At 42.0% G+C, this 14832-nt stretch overlaps 2 protein-coding genes across 6 annotated transcripts in view; one reads left to right on the top strand and one right to left on the bottom strand.

Annotated features, from left to right (window-relative positions):
- LOC115387146 (RNA binding protein fox-1 homolog 2-like) overlaps window positions 1–1222 on the bottom strand; it is a 50394-nt gene extending 49172 nt beyond the window's left edge. For all 3 annotated transcript variants that reach the window (XR_003931344.1, XM_030089744.1, XM_030089745.1), the window contains exon 1: window positions 386–1222. Coding sequence is in view for 2 of the 3 variants with exons in the window: in XM_030089744.1 (XP_029945604.1) it covers window positions 386–640 (255 nt within the window). In the remaining variant the exon portion in view is untranslated. The remainder of the gene's footprint in view (window positions 1–385) is intronic.
- A 5379-nt stretch (window positions 1223–6601) lies between these two features.
- Window positions 6602–14483, top strand: cd9r (CD9 molecule related). Of its 3 annotated transcripts, XM_030089754.1 has the most exons (10): window positions 6603–6743; window positions 7000–7091; window positions 8196–8301; window positions 8380–8477; window positions 10521–10595; window positions 10693–10794; window positions 10955–11050; window positions 11385–11468; window positions 11764–11835; window positions 13617–14483. In XM_030089754.1, the coding sequence occupies exons 2-9, from the start codon at window positions 7026–7028 to the stop codon at window positions 11791–11793; spliced, it is 657 nt and encodes a 218-aa protein (XP_029945614.1). In that variant the 5' UTR covers window positions 6603–6743; window positions 7000–7025; the 3' UTR covers window positions 11794–11835; window positions 13617–14483. The 3 variants fall into 3 exon arrangements, with proteins under 3 accessions (XP_029945612.1, XP_029945614.1, XP_029945613.1); XM_030089752.1 differs by lacking the exon at window positions 11764–11835 and having other exon boundaries at window positions 6602–6743; window positions 12553–14483; XM_030089753.1 differs by lacking the exon at window positions 11764–11835 and having other exon boundaries at window positions 6606–6743.
- Window positions 14484–14832: the final 349 nt, after the last annotated feature.

Raw genomic sequence — 14832 nt, 5'->3', positions numbered from 1 at the left:
CTTGCCACATGTGGCAAAGGCCGGGTTTACTTTCTGTGAGGCAGGCTGATGAATGGCTCTGATCTTTGTTGTGGTGCTGTCTGTCATAGCAATGGAGCCTGTATCATATTACCTTTGTCTGCCTTGGTCATGCTCCCTCACTGAGCAGCTACAGTATTTCACCAACACAAACCAAACACACGCGTTTCCATTCCAGTCACACATTTTCAGTCCGTTTGATTTTGTTTGCTGCAAATATGAAGGAGTTGATGAAGAGAAGAGGGCCTGTCAAAATACCCTCATCAGGACCTTTTTTTTTTTTTTTTTTTTTTAAATTTAGTGGATGAGAGAAAATTTTAGCTTTTCAAAATTTCCACACAGAAACACACGCAGTGAGACTCCATACCTGTCCGATGTCTCCAACGACAGCCCCGGTCCCGTCTATCCGCGGTCTCTTGCACTCCGCCCCGGCCAGGTCGGTGAGGGCAGCCGCTGTCTGAGCGTCGGGCTCCGGGTCTCCACGCTTCATCCCCCGGACCACCGCTGGACCCCCGGCCGCGTTCGCATGGGGTCCGGCTGCCGTATCAATGTCCCTTTCCCGGTCCATTATCCCCCGACTAACGGGAAGCATTATAGATGCAACGTCGGTCGACATTAACATTGGACGGCGGAGAGTCTCCAGTCAAAGTGTTTTGTTTCCTTCTTTCCGCTCGATGTTCACAATGGAGATAAAACGGAGCAGATTCTCATCAGTTTATTGTCTTAACTTAGCGTTAGCTATGCCAGACTCACCATTCTGACCGTGTCAGGATATTACACGAATTTAAGTAAAGTGGAGGCCTTTTTAAAAAATTTCCTCCTTTTTTGAAAAAAAGTGAAAAGACGCCAAACTGACCTATTTTAATAAAGACCACACGTCCAGACGAGCTAATTAGCTGGCTAACCGCGGCTAGCTGCTAGCATTACATTCCGCTAGCTCTCGTTATAAATGTGGCTCGGAGAGCAACACTCGCTGCCAGGAATAGAAAATGTTGGGAATGAGCTGCGCGTAATTCTACTCCTCCAGGAGCCGCACGGAGCTCCGCGTCTCCTCCCCGCCGCTTTGGAACAAACTTCTCCGGTGCTTCCTCCCCGGCGCTCCCCGGTGCTTTCTGCTCCGCTCCTCGCCGTGGATGAGTCTTGGCGTGCGGGTCTTGGCTACCGACGAGCACGATTTCCTCTGGTCTGAGTCCCGGTTGGTGTAACAACCACCACCACCACCTCCTCCTCCTCCTCCTCCTTCTGCTGCTCCCTCCTCCTCCTCCACCTCCTTCTCCACTTATTACAATTTCTGGCCACATTAACGCTAAGATAGTAACATTGTTTTTGCATTTTTTTATTTTATTTTTCAGCAATCTTAAACAATGAGCACATTTTCCTCTTGATGCATGTGCATAACATGAGAACATGTGAATCTCTGATTTACACAACTTGCTTTGCATCTGTATGTACGCATTCATAATCTACACCTGTATTATTGATCGCAACTCAAATCAGAGCCCCAAAAACAGTCCAAACTTTGAGGTGATGAAATAAACCACTAATGAAATATAAATCAAAAGAGCCCCAAGCTGGCCCCTGCAGCCTGTTTTTATTTTTTTTCTCCAAAGACTGATCTACAGCAGGTTTTTGAGGTTTTTGCGTCGCCTAGTGGCACCTGAAGGCAAAAATAACTTCAAGAAACATCTTTCTCTCAAGATGGCATGGAAGGTAAAATGAAGATGTGGTTTGCAGTTTCTCATTAAAAGAAAGCAGAGGTTGCTTATTCCCTAAACCGTGCAAACACAATAATCCCACCGCACCAGCAGTTCCACCTGCTTCCATCTGGACACAGACACCTGATGTCCAGATAAATATATATGAAAAAAAGACTCACAAAAAATGGAAAATAAAAAAAACCCTGGGTGTGACTGTCAGAGTCTGGATGATGGTTATATCATGATAGTAAAGACATTTGATGAATCACAGTTACTGGAAGGGGTTCAAAGCTGTTTTCTCAAAGCTCATATATCATTTCTGCACAGCTGATGCAGTATAGAAGTAAATAGTTCAATTTAATTAAGTGAAAGAAGAGGCTCTCAACCTGTTTTCCTTGGAATCTACCCAGATTTCTGTCTAATATTACAGTGATGCCAAACATCACTCGACATGCTCACTCTCACTGGGACACAAAAATAAAAGCATTTGAAAGGAGATTGAAAAGCAGTAAGGACTTTTCCCGATGTCTTGTTGGTCCGTCTGAAACCCCATGGAGCTCTGATACATATGCTTCATTCCATTCCAGCAGAATTTTGAGCTTCGTTGTAGCTTTGTGTGGTAGTTTGTCACAGCCACGCTCTGAACGCTGATCAGGAGGGCCTATTTCAAATGAATGGATACACAGCGCCACCATCTGGGATCTAATCGTAAGTGCAAGGTGAAGGAATCCATAGAGGATTGACAAAGCTTGCATTTTCTCATTATTCCACCTGCATGGATTAGAAAAGCAGCACAGCAGCAGGAGATGGTTTTGAAGCGGAGAATCCCCTCTCGGAGCACGGCGTAGCGTCTCGGTCTCTGGATCATTTTCAAACTGCAGAAATGACTTTGTGCATCTTCCCTTCAGCCCCCCGGCTTCGCTGAGCTTCCTCAGCTTTCCTCGTTTTCTCAGAGACACACTGACAATGAAAAGACGCGTAGTTCCCCGGGAAGTGCTTACATTTAATGTTGTTCTCCAATTGTCATATATTTCACCCTGGAAATGTGCTCATCCAGCCAGCCATCCTTATTGTGACATTGCACCAATTTCCAGTTGCTTTTCAAATCAGCGTTTTCATGACCAGGTGAGAAAGGTCATCTGATCATGTTTCCCACAGCTTTAAAATGTTACTACAGACAGGTCATCGTTGTCATTCACTCATCGCAAAAGTTGGCAATGGTTTAATTCACGCCACGCAGTCATCAACAGGAGGTGTCCGCCAAATCGAACCGGTGCAAAAAGCTTATTATTGGTGCTAAATGATATATTCATACTTTACGAAGTGCTTGACATTGGCTTCATCCTTTTTTCTTTAAGCCATTACCATGAATGGCATTGCTCTTTGGCACATCTCATATACTCTGTGACTTTGTGTTCCTTCTGCGTGAATGATAATATTGTAAGGAGCTCAGCTGGTCACCCTGAAGTAACACCAGGTGAAGCTACAGGAGGAGAAAGTCTCAAAACTGGGACATTCTGGGTATATACTTTCTGTTGAGTCATATTTTGAAGCAGTTTTCCTTAATAAACCTCTGAGGAGTGCATGATTTTCATGTCATATGCATTATTTTATTGCTTTGATTGCTGTCATCACCCAACTTTTAGGCTTTTATGTAACATTTTTAGCTTTTCTGTGTCGCTTGATTGTTTTCCATGATTACAATGCTTAATGATTGCCTATCATTACCAGTATCAAGTTATTAACCCAAATCATGTCCAGCACCTTAGCCATTTACAAGTAATATCTAATCTTACTCATAAAGACATGTGAAATGGTGTTTCATACTTCATGAGGACTGCTAGTGGAGTCTACATTGGTAAGGAAAAGGTCAAAAAAATCTCAGCAAAACCCACAAATAGACACACAGTCAGAGACACACACCTACGCCATTAAACCCACACTGATTCCTCACTTCACCTGGCTGCCTCAGACAAGATGATTGCCGTCAATTTTGGCCAACTGCCTGGGTGTAAAAGTGTGCGACCGTGCACACATTAGTGTGTACATACGTGCGGGAGACAGTGTGTCGTTCCCCGTGTGTGTCGGCGTGAGTGTTTTTTTTCCCCCCCCTCCGTTGCCGTGAGTCACTTTATCAAGCCCCTTTCTCTCCTCTGCTACCTGTTCCTCTGCCACCCACTGAACCTGCAATGATGGACGGCTGTGGGGTCACATCACTCCACCCCGCCGCCTGTTTCACCGACTGAGCCGGGAGAAGCCATTACTCTCTTAACGCAGCCGCAGACTTCACAGCTTATGAAGAGGTTATTGGAAAATCTATCAATCACACTATCTATCTATCTCGATGAAAAGGTCAAAAACCAAACAGTTATGACCCAAAATTACTACAATGTCAACATAAAGCCAATTTTAATGATATATTGTGGTGTAAAATACAGTGAAATGTCCAAAAAACCTCTATTGTTGTTGCATTATGCATGTTTTTAAAAATTCACCCTGACAACATGGCTTTGGGGATAATGCTGGTTTGCTGTGTGCTACTCTTAGGAAGGGCAGGCCGGATCGGAGCCAGCTTTGGCCCGCGGGCCTCATGTTTGACACCCCCGCATAAGACATTAGATGATTGAACCTCTTCCTCTGAATAACCGATGTACTGTGTGAGCTGAACTTAATGAGTGAATCAATCTTTAGACTGATCCCCACGGAGCTGACAGCTCAGCCAATCCATCACAGCACCACTAAAACAATGAAGATGCAGTATAAATACGGGCCTTATCAAGAAAGAGTCGCAGAAGCTAGTTCTTCAATTAAGTAGTGACTTTTTTTTGCAGTTATGTTTTCAGTATCTTGGACAACCACACTCTTTTCCTGCCTTTTAGCTGGCCGTAAGCATGTATTTGATGCCTTGATGCAGTTCAGGTAGCTTATAAATTGCAGCTCTGTCTCCTGCCAGGATAAAGACGGTCTTCTTCTGGTGACACTGTATTGTACAGAGTCTGTGCAAAAGCAAAGATTTTCTTAGTTTTAGATTGGTAATGGTAATCAGACAACTGTCCTCAGGGTTATTTCTATGTTCACACAGCTATCCAGTTTGATCTAGTTGATTTAGTTCAGCGGAACATGTATTCTGTCAGCAGGTTCTGATTGTGTTTGAAAATAAAGTCATGCATTCGGTGGGTTGAGGGGGCTTCCCTCCAGGCTATCTTTGAAAAAGGAAGGCTTTGCTAAGGTTGGCAGTTTACCCTTGAAATGCTTTTCTTTGGAAATTAAAATTGCTGTTATTCTGGTTTGCAGGTATTATTAAAAGTTTTCTGTAGAATATAGAGAGCAGATTTGCAGAATTCCGCAGGTAGAGTTTGAATACAAGCTTTGGTTCTGCATCTTTCATATTATTTGTGTTTTGTAAAGTTATTTGCATGTTTTAGAGCAGTAGCGTAGAGAATGAATGCATAAATGCCCATTCACACTATCATGAGTCAAGAGGAAAAGTTCTCTTGAAAAGAACTAGACCCAAAGGTGATGGGTTTTCTGCTGTACGGATTGTGTGATGAAATACTACAAGATAAAAGGATGTGATGGGAAGAAAAAGTAACAGAATAGGCTTGCAACTTGACATCAGACAGCGATCTGATCCAATCGAAGTGAACTTGATGGAGGCAGGAGGCTCAGATAAACTTCCTCTGTCTCGCAGAAAGGTTCAGACAGGGGGTGGAGAAGGGAGCACAGACAGAAAGTTACTAACATGTAATAAATGATCACATTTCACAAAGGAAAAGAAAGCTCAGTGCAATAAAGAGGAGAAAGTCTCCCAGCAGTCTAAACCTACAGCAGCTTAACGATAAAATGGTCTAAGATGAGAAGAAAAAGAATGTTTTTCTTTTTTTCGTGCCAAATTTTTGTTTTGTCAAATATAAAAACAGAATTTGAGCTGCATGGTGCTGGGCCCTTTCTGTGTGTTTTGTGTTTGCACATTCTCCCCATGTGTGCATGGGTTTCTTCTGGGTTTTCTGGCTTCCTCCCACAGGTGAAAACCACACATATGAGGTTAAATAGTGACTCAACTGGTGAATGTGATTATGTGTAGTTGTTGTGTGAGGCAACGTGATGGACTGGCGACTCGCACATGCAAAGCGTTTTGTTCCCTCTCTAACCATCAGGCCACCACTTCCTGAACCTGAACCATGACTTATCAAAAAAAAAAAAACTGTTGATCTTAAAATGGAAACTCACTCTTCCCTGGTTCAATAAAGGTGGAGCTTGTTTGACAACTGAAAGTGCTGCATCCCACTCTCCTTTAGAAACTCTAGGAAACTCCAATGATTTCTGGTGGAATATTATGGGACTAGTGATGTGTTAGTTCACTACAAAGCCTTTCTTGCCACAGTTGGTCAACTATATAAATAAAATAATACAAGTAACAGATAAATATGAAGAATCACTTGGACAGAGGAGGAGGCGGCTCTGCAGAGAGAAACCACAATTCCCATCACTAACAGTTCTGTGAGACACAATGGAGTAAGTCAACGAGGAGAATCCCTTCTCTTGAGAGATCTAAATTTCAAGATAGATGACTTGCTATAAGGAATCTCATTTATTCAGAATCATTTTTTCCTTCAGGTTTTGAAATAATCCTGTTTCCATTATTATTAGTTAGAATAAAAGTGTCTCTTCCATTGTCCTTTGTGTGCGGTTTTTTTCTTCCCTCTTCCGTCTCTTTGCAGTATTTTTTTCAAACTCTCGGGGGTTTTTTTTCTTTCAAACTCGTTTTCATTTCCTTAAGTTTCTTTCCCTCCACGTTTTCCTTGGAATGGGCGTTTTACCTTCAGCTTCCGATGACTCACCAGCGCGTTCTCCCGTCCTATAGGTGGACGCGGACGTCAGTCAAAGCTTTGAGCCAATGAGAGGAAGGAGCGTTGCCAAACGGGGCGGGGCTTCCCGCCTCTTCGTGGTTGAAAACAAACGCCGCATAACCGCAAGTTTGGGTGTGTTTGTTTCCACGCGAAGAGGCAGTCTGCGCGAGACATTCAGGTAATCATCTCTTTTAAAGATCTTTTCACTATTTGATCTATTGTTCTTATATTAAGGAAACACATTGTTACAACGTTTACCGTTGTAAAAGTGTACACAAACAAAACAAAAAAAAATCGCATCACGTGTAATTAATCTGGATATTATTTTTCATGTAAAAATAGAAATTCAAATGTGTGCATGTGCATGTTAACCCCACTGCGAATAATATGATTATTTCATGATGATGCGGTGTTGTTTTTCTGTTTCCGTCCAGATCATACTCTCCCTTCTCTGTTCATCATGGCTGTGGATGGATGTGGCGTCGTCTGCAAATATATCCTCATATTTTTCAATATCATCTTCGCGGTGAGTTTCTGACACCGAATAACAGCGAGAAAGACTCGTATTTGTGCCTCTTTGTGGTGTTTTTCTAATGCTGAGTGTTAACAGCGCACATGGTTTCGTTTCTGCAGAACAGTCTCAGTCTATAAACCCTCCCCTTAAAGGATGACTGTTTTCTCCCTGACGACGCTCTTTCCATTCTAGCGTTTTCAGGCAGTTTGTGTTAATTTGTTGTCTTTGTTTACTCAGCTGTCCTAAATTTCCGAGCATTTGTTCCCCAACAGCATCAAACCACCAGCTGTTACAGTCCAGTAATGTGCAGGAGATGAGTAGAATGTGATCAATATCAATATCCACCAAACCGCAATACATAACAGGAAGTCTGCAGTGGAACCTAAATGTCACACTCTGCACACTTCAGATGCCAGTTGCATGACATGCAGAAAACCAAAACAGATTCGTACATTGTGACCACATTTTGATTTACAAGAAAGTTTACAGTTGTCTAAAAATGCCTTGAATCTAAATAAATTTAAAGTACCCTTCCTCTGTCGGGGTGGATTCAGTTATGATGCACACATCACAAGGTAGTATTTTTATAACTAAAAGATAGTTAACGTCAGAGATTTCCTCAGAAATTACTCAACATGTCTGGCAAAGTCATTTTATTTTAGGCATAATAAAGTAATGGCACAAATGGAATTAAAATCATTCTGAACATCTCTTCTGCTGTAGGATCTGTTGCTTGAAAAATAGATTTCAGTTTTTCAGTAGCCGCTTAATAGCAGAAGTTTAACAATATTTCAACCATTAAATGAGGATTTTTTTTCTTAAATTATTCAGAAAAGCAGCACTTTAACATTTTGTGGACTGATTGGAAGCGATGCTGCTGTGTTGTGAGTGTAGTAGAAAGTCGCAAAACAACAAAGTACTGTATTATTCTGTGCAAAGCAGCAGGAAAGTTAAATTCATTGGCAGAAAAAGGATAAAAACTTAATAATTCGACAAAAGAATTTGCTTGGTTGACCTTCAGCCATCCTGTTTCGCTCCACGGGCCATACTGGCTTTCAGTAATGTTTCTATTGAAACTGTGTTGTTGTTGCCATCTGTTGTGGTGTTTTCCTGCAGCTGGTGGGATTCGCCTTTCTGGGCCTCGGTCTATGGCTGAGATTCAGTGAAAACACCAGAGGGATCTTTGACATAGAATCTGTCAACTCAAGCGCATTCGTCATAGGTGAGTGTTTCACCCGCAGCGTGCGTGTTACGACAGCGTCACTCGCTTCCTCAGGTTGACTTCTTTTGTTGTTTGCAGGAGTGACTGTGATGATCGCTCTGGGTTTGGTGATGCTCGTCGTGGTGACGGTTGGAGACTACGGCGTCTGCAGTGAGAAGAGATGTGCTCTGTCTGTGGTGAGGGGACACAATCACCTCTTTTTACAGACACGTTTGTTTTTCTTTGGATTAATTCCTTCCCTCCGGGAAATTAGACCATGCAGTTTTACTTCGGAGTATCAAATTGAATTTGCAATTTGCAGCAGTTTTGATTGCAAAAAAAACAAACTCAGGCTCAGTTAATTATTGGCGGAATGGGAACAGGATGTGGGAACAGCGTGTCCGTGTTGAACCGAGTCTTGACATTATCATACAGACGAGGCCTCTCTTAATGAAGGGTCACCGCCGAGCTCGCGACGCCTCCTCGCCAACGTGCTCGGGAAATGTCAGACAAGCCGGAGATTTATTAGGACACCTGTAAGACTGGAGATGCGCGGCGGTGATTAATGTGAACCCAGACAAGGTGACGGAGGTTAATGAATCAGCCCTGTGATGTTTGGCAGCAGCTCCAGATTGAGCGTAAAGTGGAGCGCGGCGGGATCCGGTCGGGCAACGCTTGGCTTGACCCCTCGGCGGGCGAGCCACCACATCAGGCCACTTCCAGATTCAACTCGGGACTCATGTTCAGTAGCGCAAATATTTCATCATTTTATCTCAAAAGAAACTCAACATTCCAGTAATTTACGGTCGTTTAGAGATTTTCATGTATTTCTCATATTGCTGTGACTTTGACAGGTCGTCTACTTCATGGCATTTAACTCTAATTTCACTCAATTTAAATAACTTCAGAATATAGAACGTGTTGGAATATCCCTCAAGAAGACTCTTGAAATGCTTTTTTTTTTTTAATTTTCAAGTAGTATACAGAGTGCCTCCTTACGAGTTTAAACTCATAAGAAAAAAAAAAAGATTTCAATTTGTTACACTGAAAAAACAATCTGCATCTTCAAACACACACTGTCATATTTCCATGCCTTCAAAGTGCAGGAAAACAGGACCTACTTTCATTTCCTTTAGCATCTTCTTTACGTTGAGCGTGATTATTTCTTGTTTCATTTTTTTTCTGTTACTAACACAGGCCTAGTTTTTAACTTGATGCATGACTTGGCTTTAAAATTAAATGGCTGGAGCCATGGGAAGTGATTTCACGTCCCCAGAAGAGCAGCGATCCTCGAGCTACAAACAGAAATGGTCCCCGCAGTGACAGTAACAGCTGCGATGCACACACACACACACACACACACACACACACACACACACACACACACACACACACACACACACACACACACACACATTTCATTTTCAATCCTTCAGACTAATGAACAGCCTTCAGAAAATTAAATAACCTTGAACAGGAGCCTGTTAATATTCAACGTGTGCGCCACTGCTACACACACGTTTCTATTGCAGTGTGTGTGTTTCTTTGAAGCGGCTTTATATCAGAATTTAATGTTTTTTTGCTTTATGTAAATAGTCCGACATGTCTCCTGACACATCCTGTATCCAAACCAAACGTTTGGTCGAGTTTGTGTCCTCTGTGGAATGCACAAGCTCAAAGTATTTTTTTGGAACCTGACATCTGCTTCACGTTCCTTGAGCATTTTATAGATAATTTATTGTCACATGCCGAAACTTTTCTTTTTTTCCAATCCGAAAGTGTGAGACGCTGAGGAAGCTGTGGTTCACTCCGGGGATGGTTTTCACAGACGCAAAAGAGGAACTGGGGATTGAATAAGATCCTTTCATGACGAATGACAGAAAACTTTCACTGCTTTTTGAATGAGTGTTTATACGACAGCGCCGCTCGGAATCACAGAAAATGAAACTTTTTGAAAATGAATTTTTCAGAAACGCTCTGGGAGAACTCCCTTTCAGGTCTGCTTTGGCCTTATGCCAGACCTCACAGTGAAACTGATGTGATCATTAGACTCCTTTACTGAGCAATTTGTTTTAAACCGTTACATGATGGAGCTTAAATATTATAATAATAATATACTATATATTATAGCGTTCACTGATTCCTTTTATTTTCCAATATGAGAGTGTAATGATCTTATTTGTCTTCTTCCTGTGAGTAAGGAGCAGCTTGACGTCTCTGATCACTTCTTTTTCTCTCAGTTCTCGGTACTTCTGACCTTTCTGGCTATCGCTGAAGGCGTGGTGGGATTTCTTGCTTTTACCAAGCGTGAAGAGGTAAGACCCTCATGGAAATTCAGCAACATCGACCAATAAACAAATCTATTCACTAATTCGTATTGTTTTTTTTTTTTTTCTTTTCTCTCTTTCCAAGGTGGGATTTCGGATGGGAGAGTTCTACACGAGCTTGTACACGCTGTATGCCACCAGTGGAGACCCGGCCTTGGCGGTCACTCTGACATTCATCCACAAGATGGTAAAGTAAAAGTCTGTGCTGACGCTTGTACAGTTTTATAGTCGTGGTGGTTGTTTGTGGTGAGCTTATCGCACAATTTTGAAATTGGAAGAAGAAGAAGGAAAAAAAAAAACAACCTTTCACCTCTTTCGATCTCTGTCCTCTCCTGCCTGACCCGCAGCTTGACTGCTGTGGAATAACGGGAGTCCCCATCATAGAGATCGCCAAAAAAACCTGCCCCAAATCCGACAACTTCTTCAAGAGCATTGTGATGGACGTAAGTTGGAGTCAAACCATTTAGCCGTTTCTCTACCTTCATGATGGCGCTGGCCATATGTTAACAGGGGAAGCAGAAACCCTGCATGGAGAGCAAACAGCTGCAGTCTGTATGTGTGAAATACAAAAGAAAAAACAAAGTGGGTCAGTGAGCGGAAGAGGAGTTCAGTTATTTAAAGAGTCATTGTGAAACAGGTTACTCCTGTTCAGCTGTGCTCACATAAAAAAAAAACCAAAAAAAAAAACCTTTCTTTTCTGTTTTAGCTAAGATCAATAAAAAACATTGAATGAAGGAAAGTACTTGTGTTGTATTTAATCTGACGTTTTGTTTTCAGAGTTGCCCCAAGATCATCTTGACCGTCTTTGACAGCAAAGCGTCGCTGGTGATGGGCATCTTCCTTGGAACCGGAGCTCTTCTGGTACGTTCCTTCACTTCGACACAAGAAAAATCATCATTATGAATGATTTGTTTTGAAATCCCAAAATGCCTTCACCCAGAGTGTGAATTCCCCCCAAGAAAGTCTGAAAACAGGTTTAGAAAAAAAAAAAAAAAAAAAAAGATGTCCCTCTAGTTATGGATAAATCTGATTGATAAGATTGGTGGGATTTATGTTTAGAACACATTTCAAGTAGGTCTTCAACTTTTCCCTGAGACATGGTGCCTTGTTTGTATTTGACTGAATTTGACAGTGAATATATCTCAATATCTATCAGGATATTATGACGAGAATGACGGACGACTAACAAAATACACAATTGAGAGAATTGGTCAAATATCAACATCAGGTAAGAATCAAGCAGACTAAAAATGGCTTTAAAAAGACTAAATGAAGATAAACCGACACAGCAGATGAAAGCAGGTTAGGTCAGTGTTAAACATGATAATAAACCAGCAATAAAATCAAACATACAAATTCTTGTTAAAAGCTAAGCTGAAGAAGGTTTCAGAATGACGTCTGAGCGGCTTTTAGAATGAAAACCCGAACGATCCCTCACCGAAGGCATGGGTCCTGCGTTTCACTGCACCTAACAGAGTCCAGAACTGAGGGGTCAGAGGGCACGTGAGTCATTCTGGTGCAAGCAAAAATAAAATAGCCTTAAATAAAGATCCAAACAATGTCTCTGTGGTGTGTTCAGGGTGTGTGTAGACGTCCCTTCTTTGGATGTGCAGTCATTGAACAGCCCGGTGTAGCTTTCTCTCCCAGAGTGCTCCACCACACCAAATCAAAGATCCTGCACCATCACAGCTCGTCATTTCAGTTTCTGCCCCGCAATTCATTCACTGTAATTTTCATGCCAATGATTCCAGTCATGAAAGTGAACACGGATTAAATTGTGTGGAGAAGAAACCGCTTCGTTGTTTAAGTTTTGTCATGTGCTCCAGTGATTGACCATGTTCTAATCAGCCTGCTACCCTCTGTTGTCCTCCTGAACAATACTCCCTCCCTTCCTCTCTCTGCAACATCTGTCTTCTCTTACTCTTCCAATCATTGCTTCTCACAGATCGTAGCGCTGATTTGCAGCGTCACTCTCTCTAACAAGATCCGCCAAGCCGCCTCTGCTCCTCAGTATATCATCCTGACTCAGACCGCGCCTTCCCCGACAGGCTTTCACCCACCGCCGCATGACTTCATGTACACCTCCCACCCCGACCCCAACCCCGTCGTCTTCACTCCCCTCACTGTGGCTAACCTCCCAGCAGCTAGCATCCCCGCGGCTAACCTCCCAGCAGCTAGCATCCCCGCGGCTCAGGCTTAGCGCGCTGCATGACATCTGCTTCCAGCAGCGGGCTCACCGCATAGAACAATCTAAAGGAGCATTCCCACCATGAAACAAAGAACACTTCACTCCCAGCTGCTGCTAATTTCTGCTTTTGAAATTATCTGCAAATAAATTTGACTAATTGAACACTAATGTTATATTCACACCAGAAATCTTTTGGTGTGTTTTACCTTCAGTTTCATCACGTTTCTCAGCTATTCTTATTTTGCACTACAAGTTTGTACCACTAGGTGGTGTATTGAGCCTCTCCAATGTGCAAAACCTAGCAGTTATTGTGTGAATCTTTTGGAAAAACAGTTCTGATGTCTAAATCAGCAGCTGTTTTACCCACTGAAGCTGAAAGCAAGCGTATACAGGCACAGGACAGACTCAACACTGCCATTCAGTGCACAGCAAAGGCACGATTCAAATATTAAATCGTGCAAGAAATTCCTCATATGTTTTAGCGCATTTCCATGAATACTGTATATGAACCTTTAATCTTGGTTAATAATTTCCAATCCGATTTTTCCTCCTTTATTACTAACTTTAAAAAAAAATTAAAGTAGTATAGGAAATCCATTCACAGGTTGGACTCATACTCACGAGTGTTTAATCTTCACCATAGCTTTTTGTAGATGTGACTGGTAGGAAGTGTAGTCTCTCACGATAGCTCCTTTCTCTGGCTGTTTTAATCCTGGGAGGCAATCCGGAGGAATCACTTTGATCACACAGCATCTCTTTATCCCATCTCTGCTCTTTACTTCCCCCCCCCTCCACTCTGTATGTTTGTGTCCACATGACAGATTATTGCCCTGATCTGCACCGCGATCCTCAACAGTCACATCAAGAAAAACAACCAGGCCATCAATGCGTACTACTCGGCCGTCTACTAAAGAAGATGGACGTGGCGGGTTTTCGCCGGGAAACACCGTTTCGTGACATCAAGCCACCAGATCAGCGTTTACAGACTTTTGTGTTGAACTGCACTGAAAAATAAGTAAATTAAGGGAGTCCTGCTGACTGACTGGTGTCCAGACCAGTGTGGGTTTGTGTTATCTGGGAATCCATCTGAGGAACACAATGGGAGGCTTCCTGTTGTTTCCAGTTTGTAGCGTTACAGCAGTTCTTATTTTTAAGTGACGTTTTACAGTTTTTAAATAGCTGCATGTAGAAAAGGGATCATTTTAACATTCAATTTTTTTCATAAGCTTTTTTTCCCCCCATTGTGACTTGTTTTTTGTGCATTAGTTTTTATTTTTTTCAATACATTTTGTAGAAACTGCATTCCATTTAAGATCTTTTATTGATCATTTGTGGCTTGAAGATAAAGTTCAAGGTCCTTTAAGCGTGACAAACACTGTGCTGACTTTCAGATTCAGATGTGAAGTTTCCTAAACCGTTCCAGTGGAATGCCTGAGGTGTAAACCACTAAGTTTTGCCTTTATAAACACTTTTCCATTTAAGGTACATCAGACTGTTCATTGCTGCAGGTTTCTGTGACCAATTAAACATCAAGTGCCCTGCTGAGATAGCAAATAGCTGCACGCTTGTGTTTCGTTTTTCTTCAAAATTGACTACTTCTTTGCACTTTGTTTTCCAATGTTGAGCATAAAGGGATACTGTTTGTAGAAAATTGTATTTGTTTGAATAAAAGACAAAAATCAAAGTTGCAGGTGTGTCAAAGTGTTTATTTCATTGCTGATATGCGGCTGGGAGGACCTGCAAGGGAAAAAAAATGTTAATGTTCCAGTATCTTAAACTGTATTCAGTAAAAAAAGCAGCTACTCAGTTTTGTTCGTATTGTTTGGTTGTGAACTTGCAGAAGTCTGTATCGCTACTGAAAGGATCAATCTGCAGCTTTTGTGTTGTTCGCCGCTGTACAGTCTCAAAAGCAGCAATTACATATTTTATCAAAGCTTGAGAGGAGATAAAATCATCAACATCCACAATCTATTGACTTCCTCACTTATTATTTTCCTTTCAAATACTACTACAAGCTTGATTGTCAGCTGTATATAC

Source organism: Salarias fasciatus, chromosome 4 (assembly GCF_902148845.1).
Source record: "Salarias fasciatus chromosome 4, fSalaFa1.1, whole genome shotgun sequence".
Taxonomy (NCBI): domain Eukaryota; kingdom Metazoa; phylum Chordata; class Actinopteri; order Blenniiformes; family Blenniidae; genus Salarias; species Salarias fasciatus.
The sequence above is the reverse complement of the archived record's forward strand: the minus strand, read 5'-3'. Positions and strand labels throughout refer to the sequence as shown.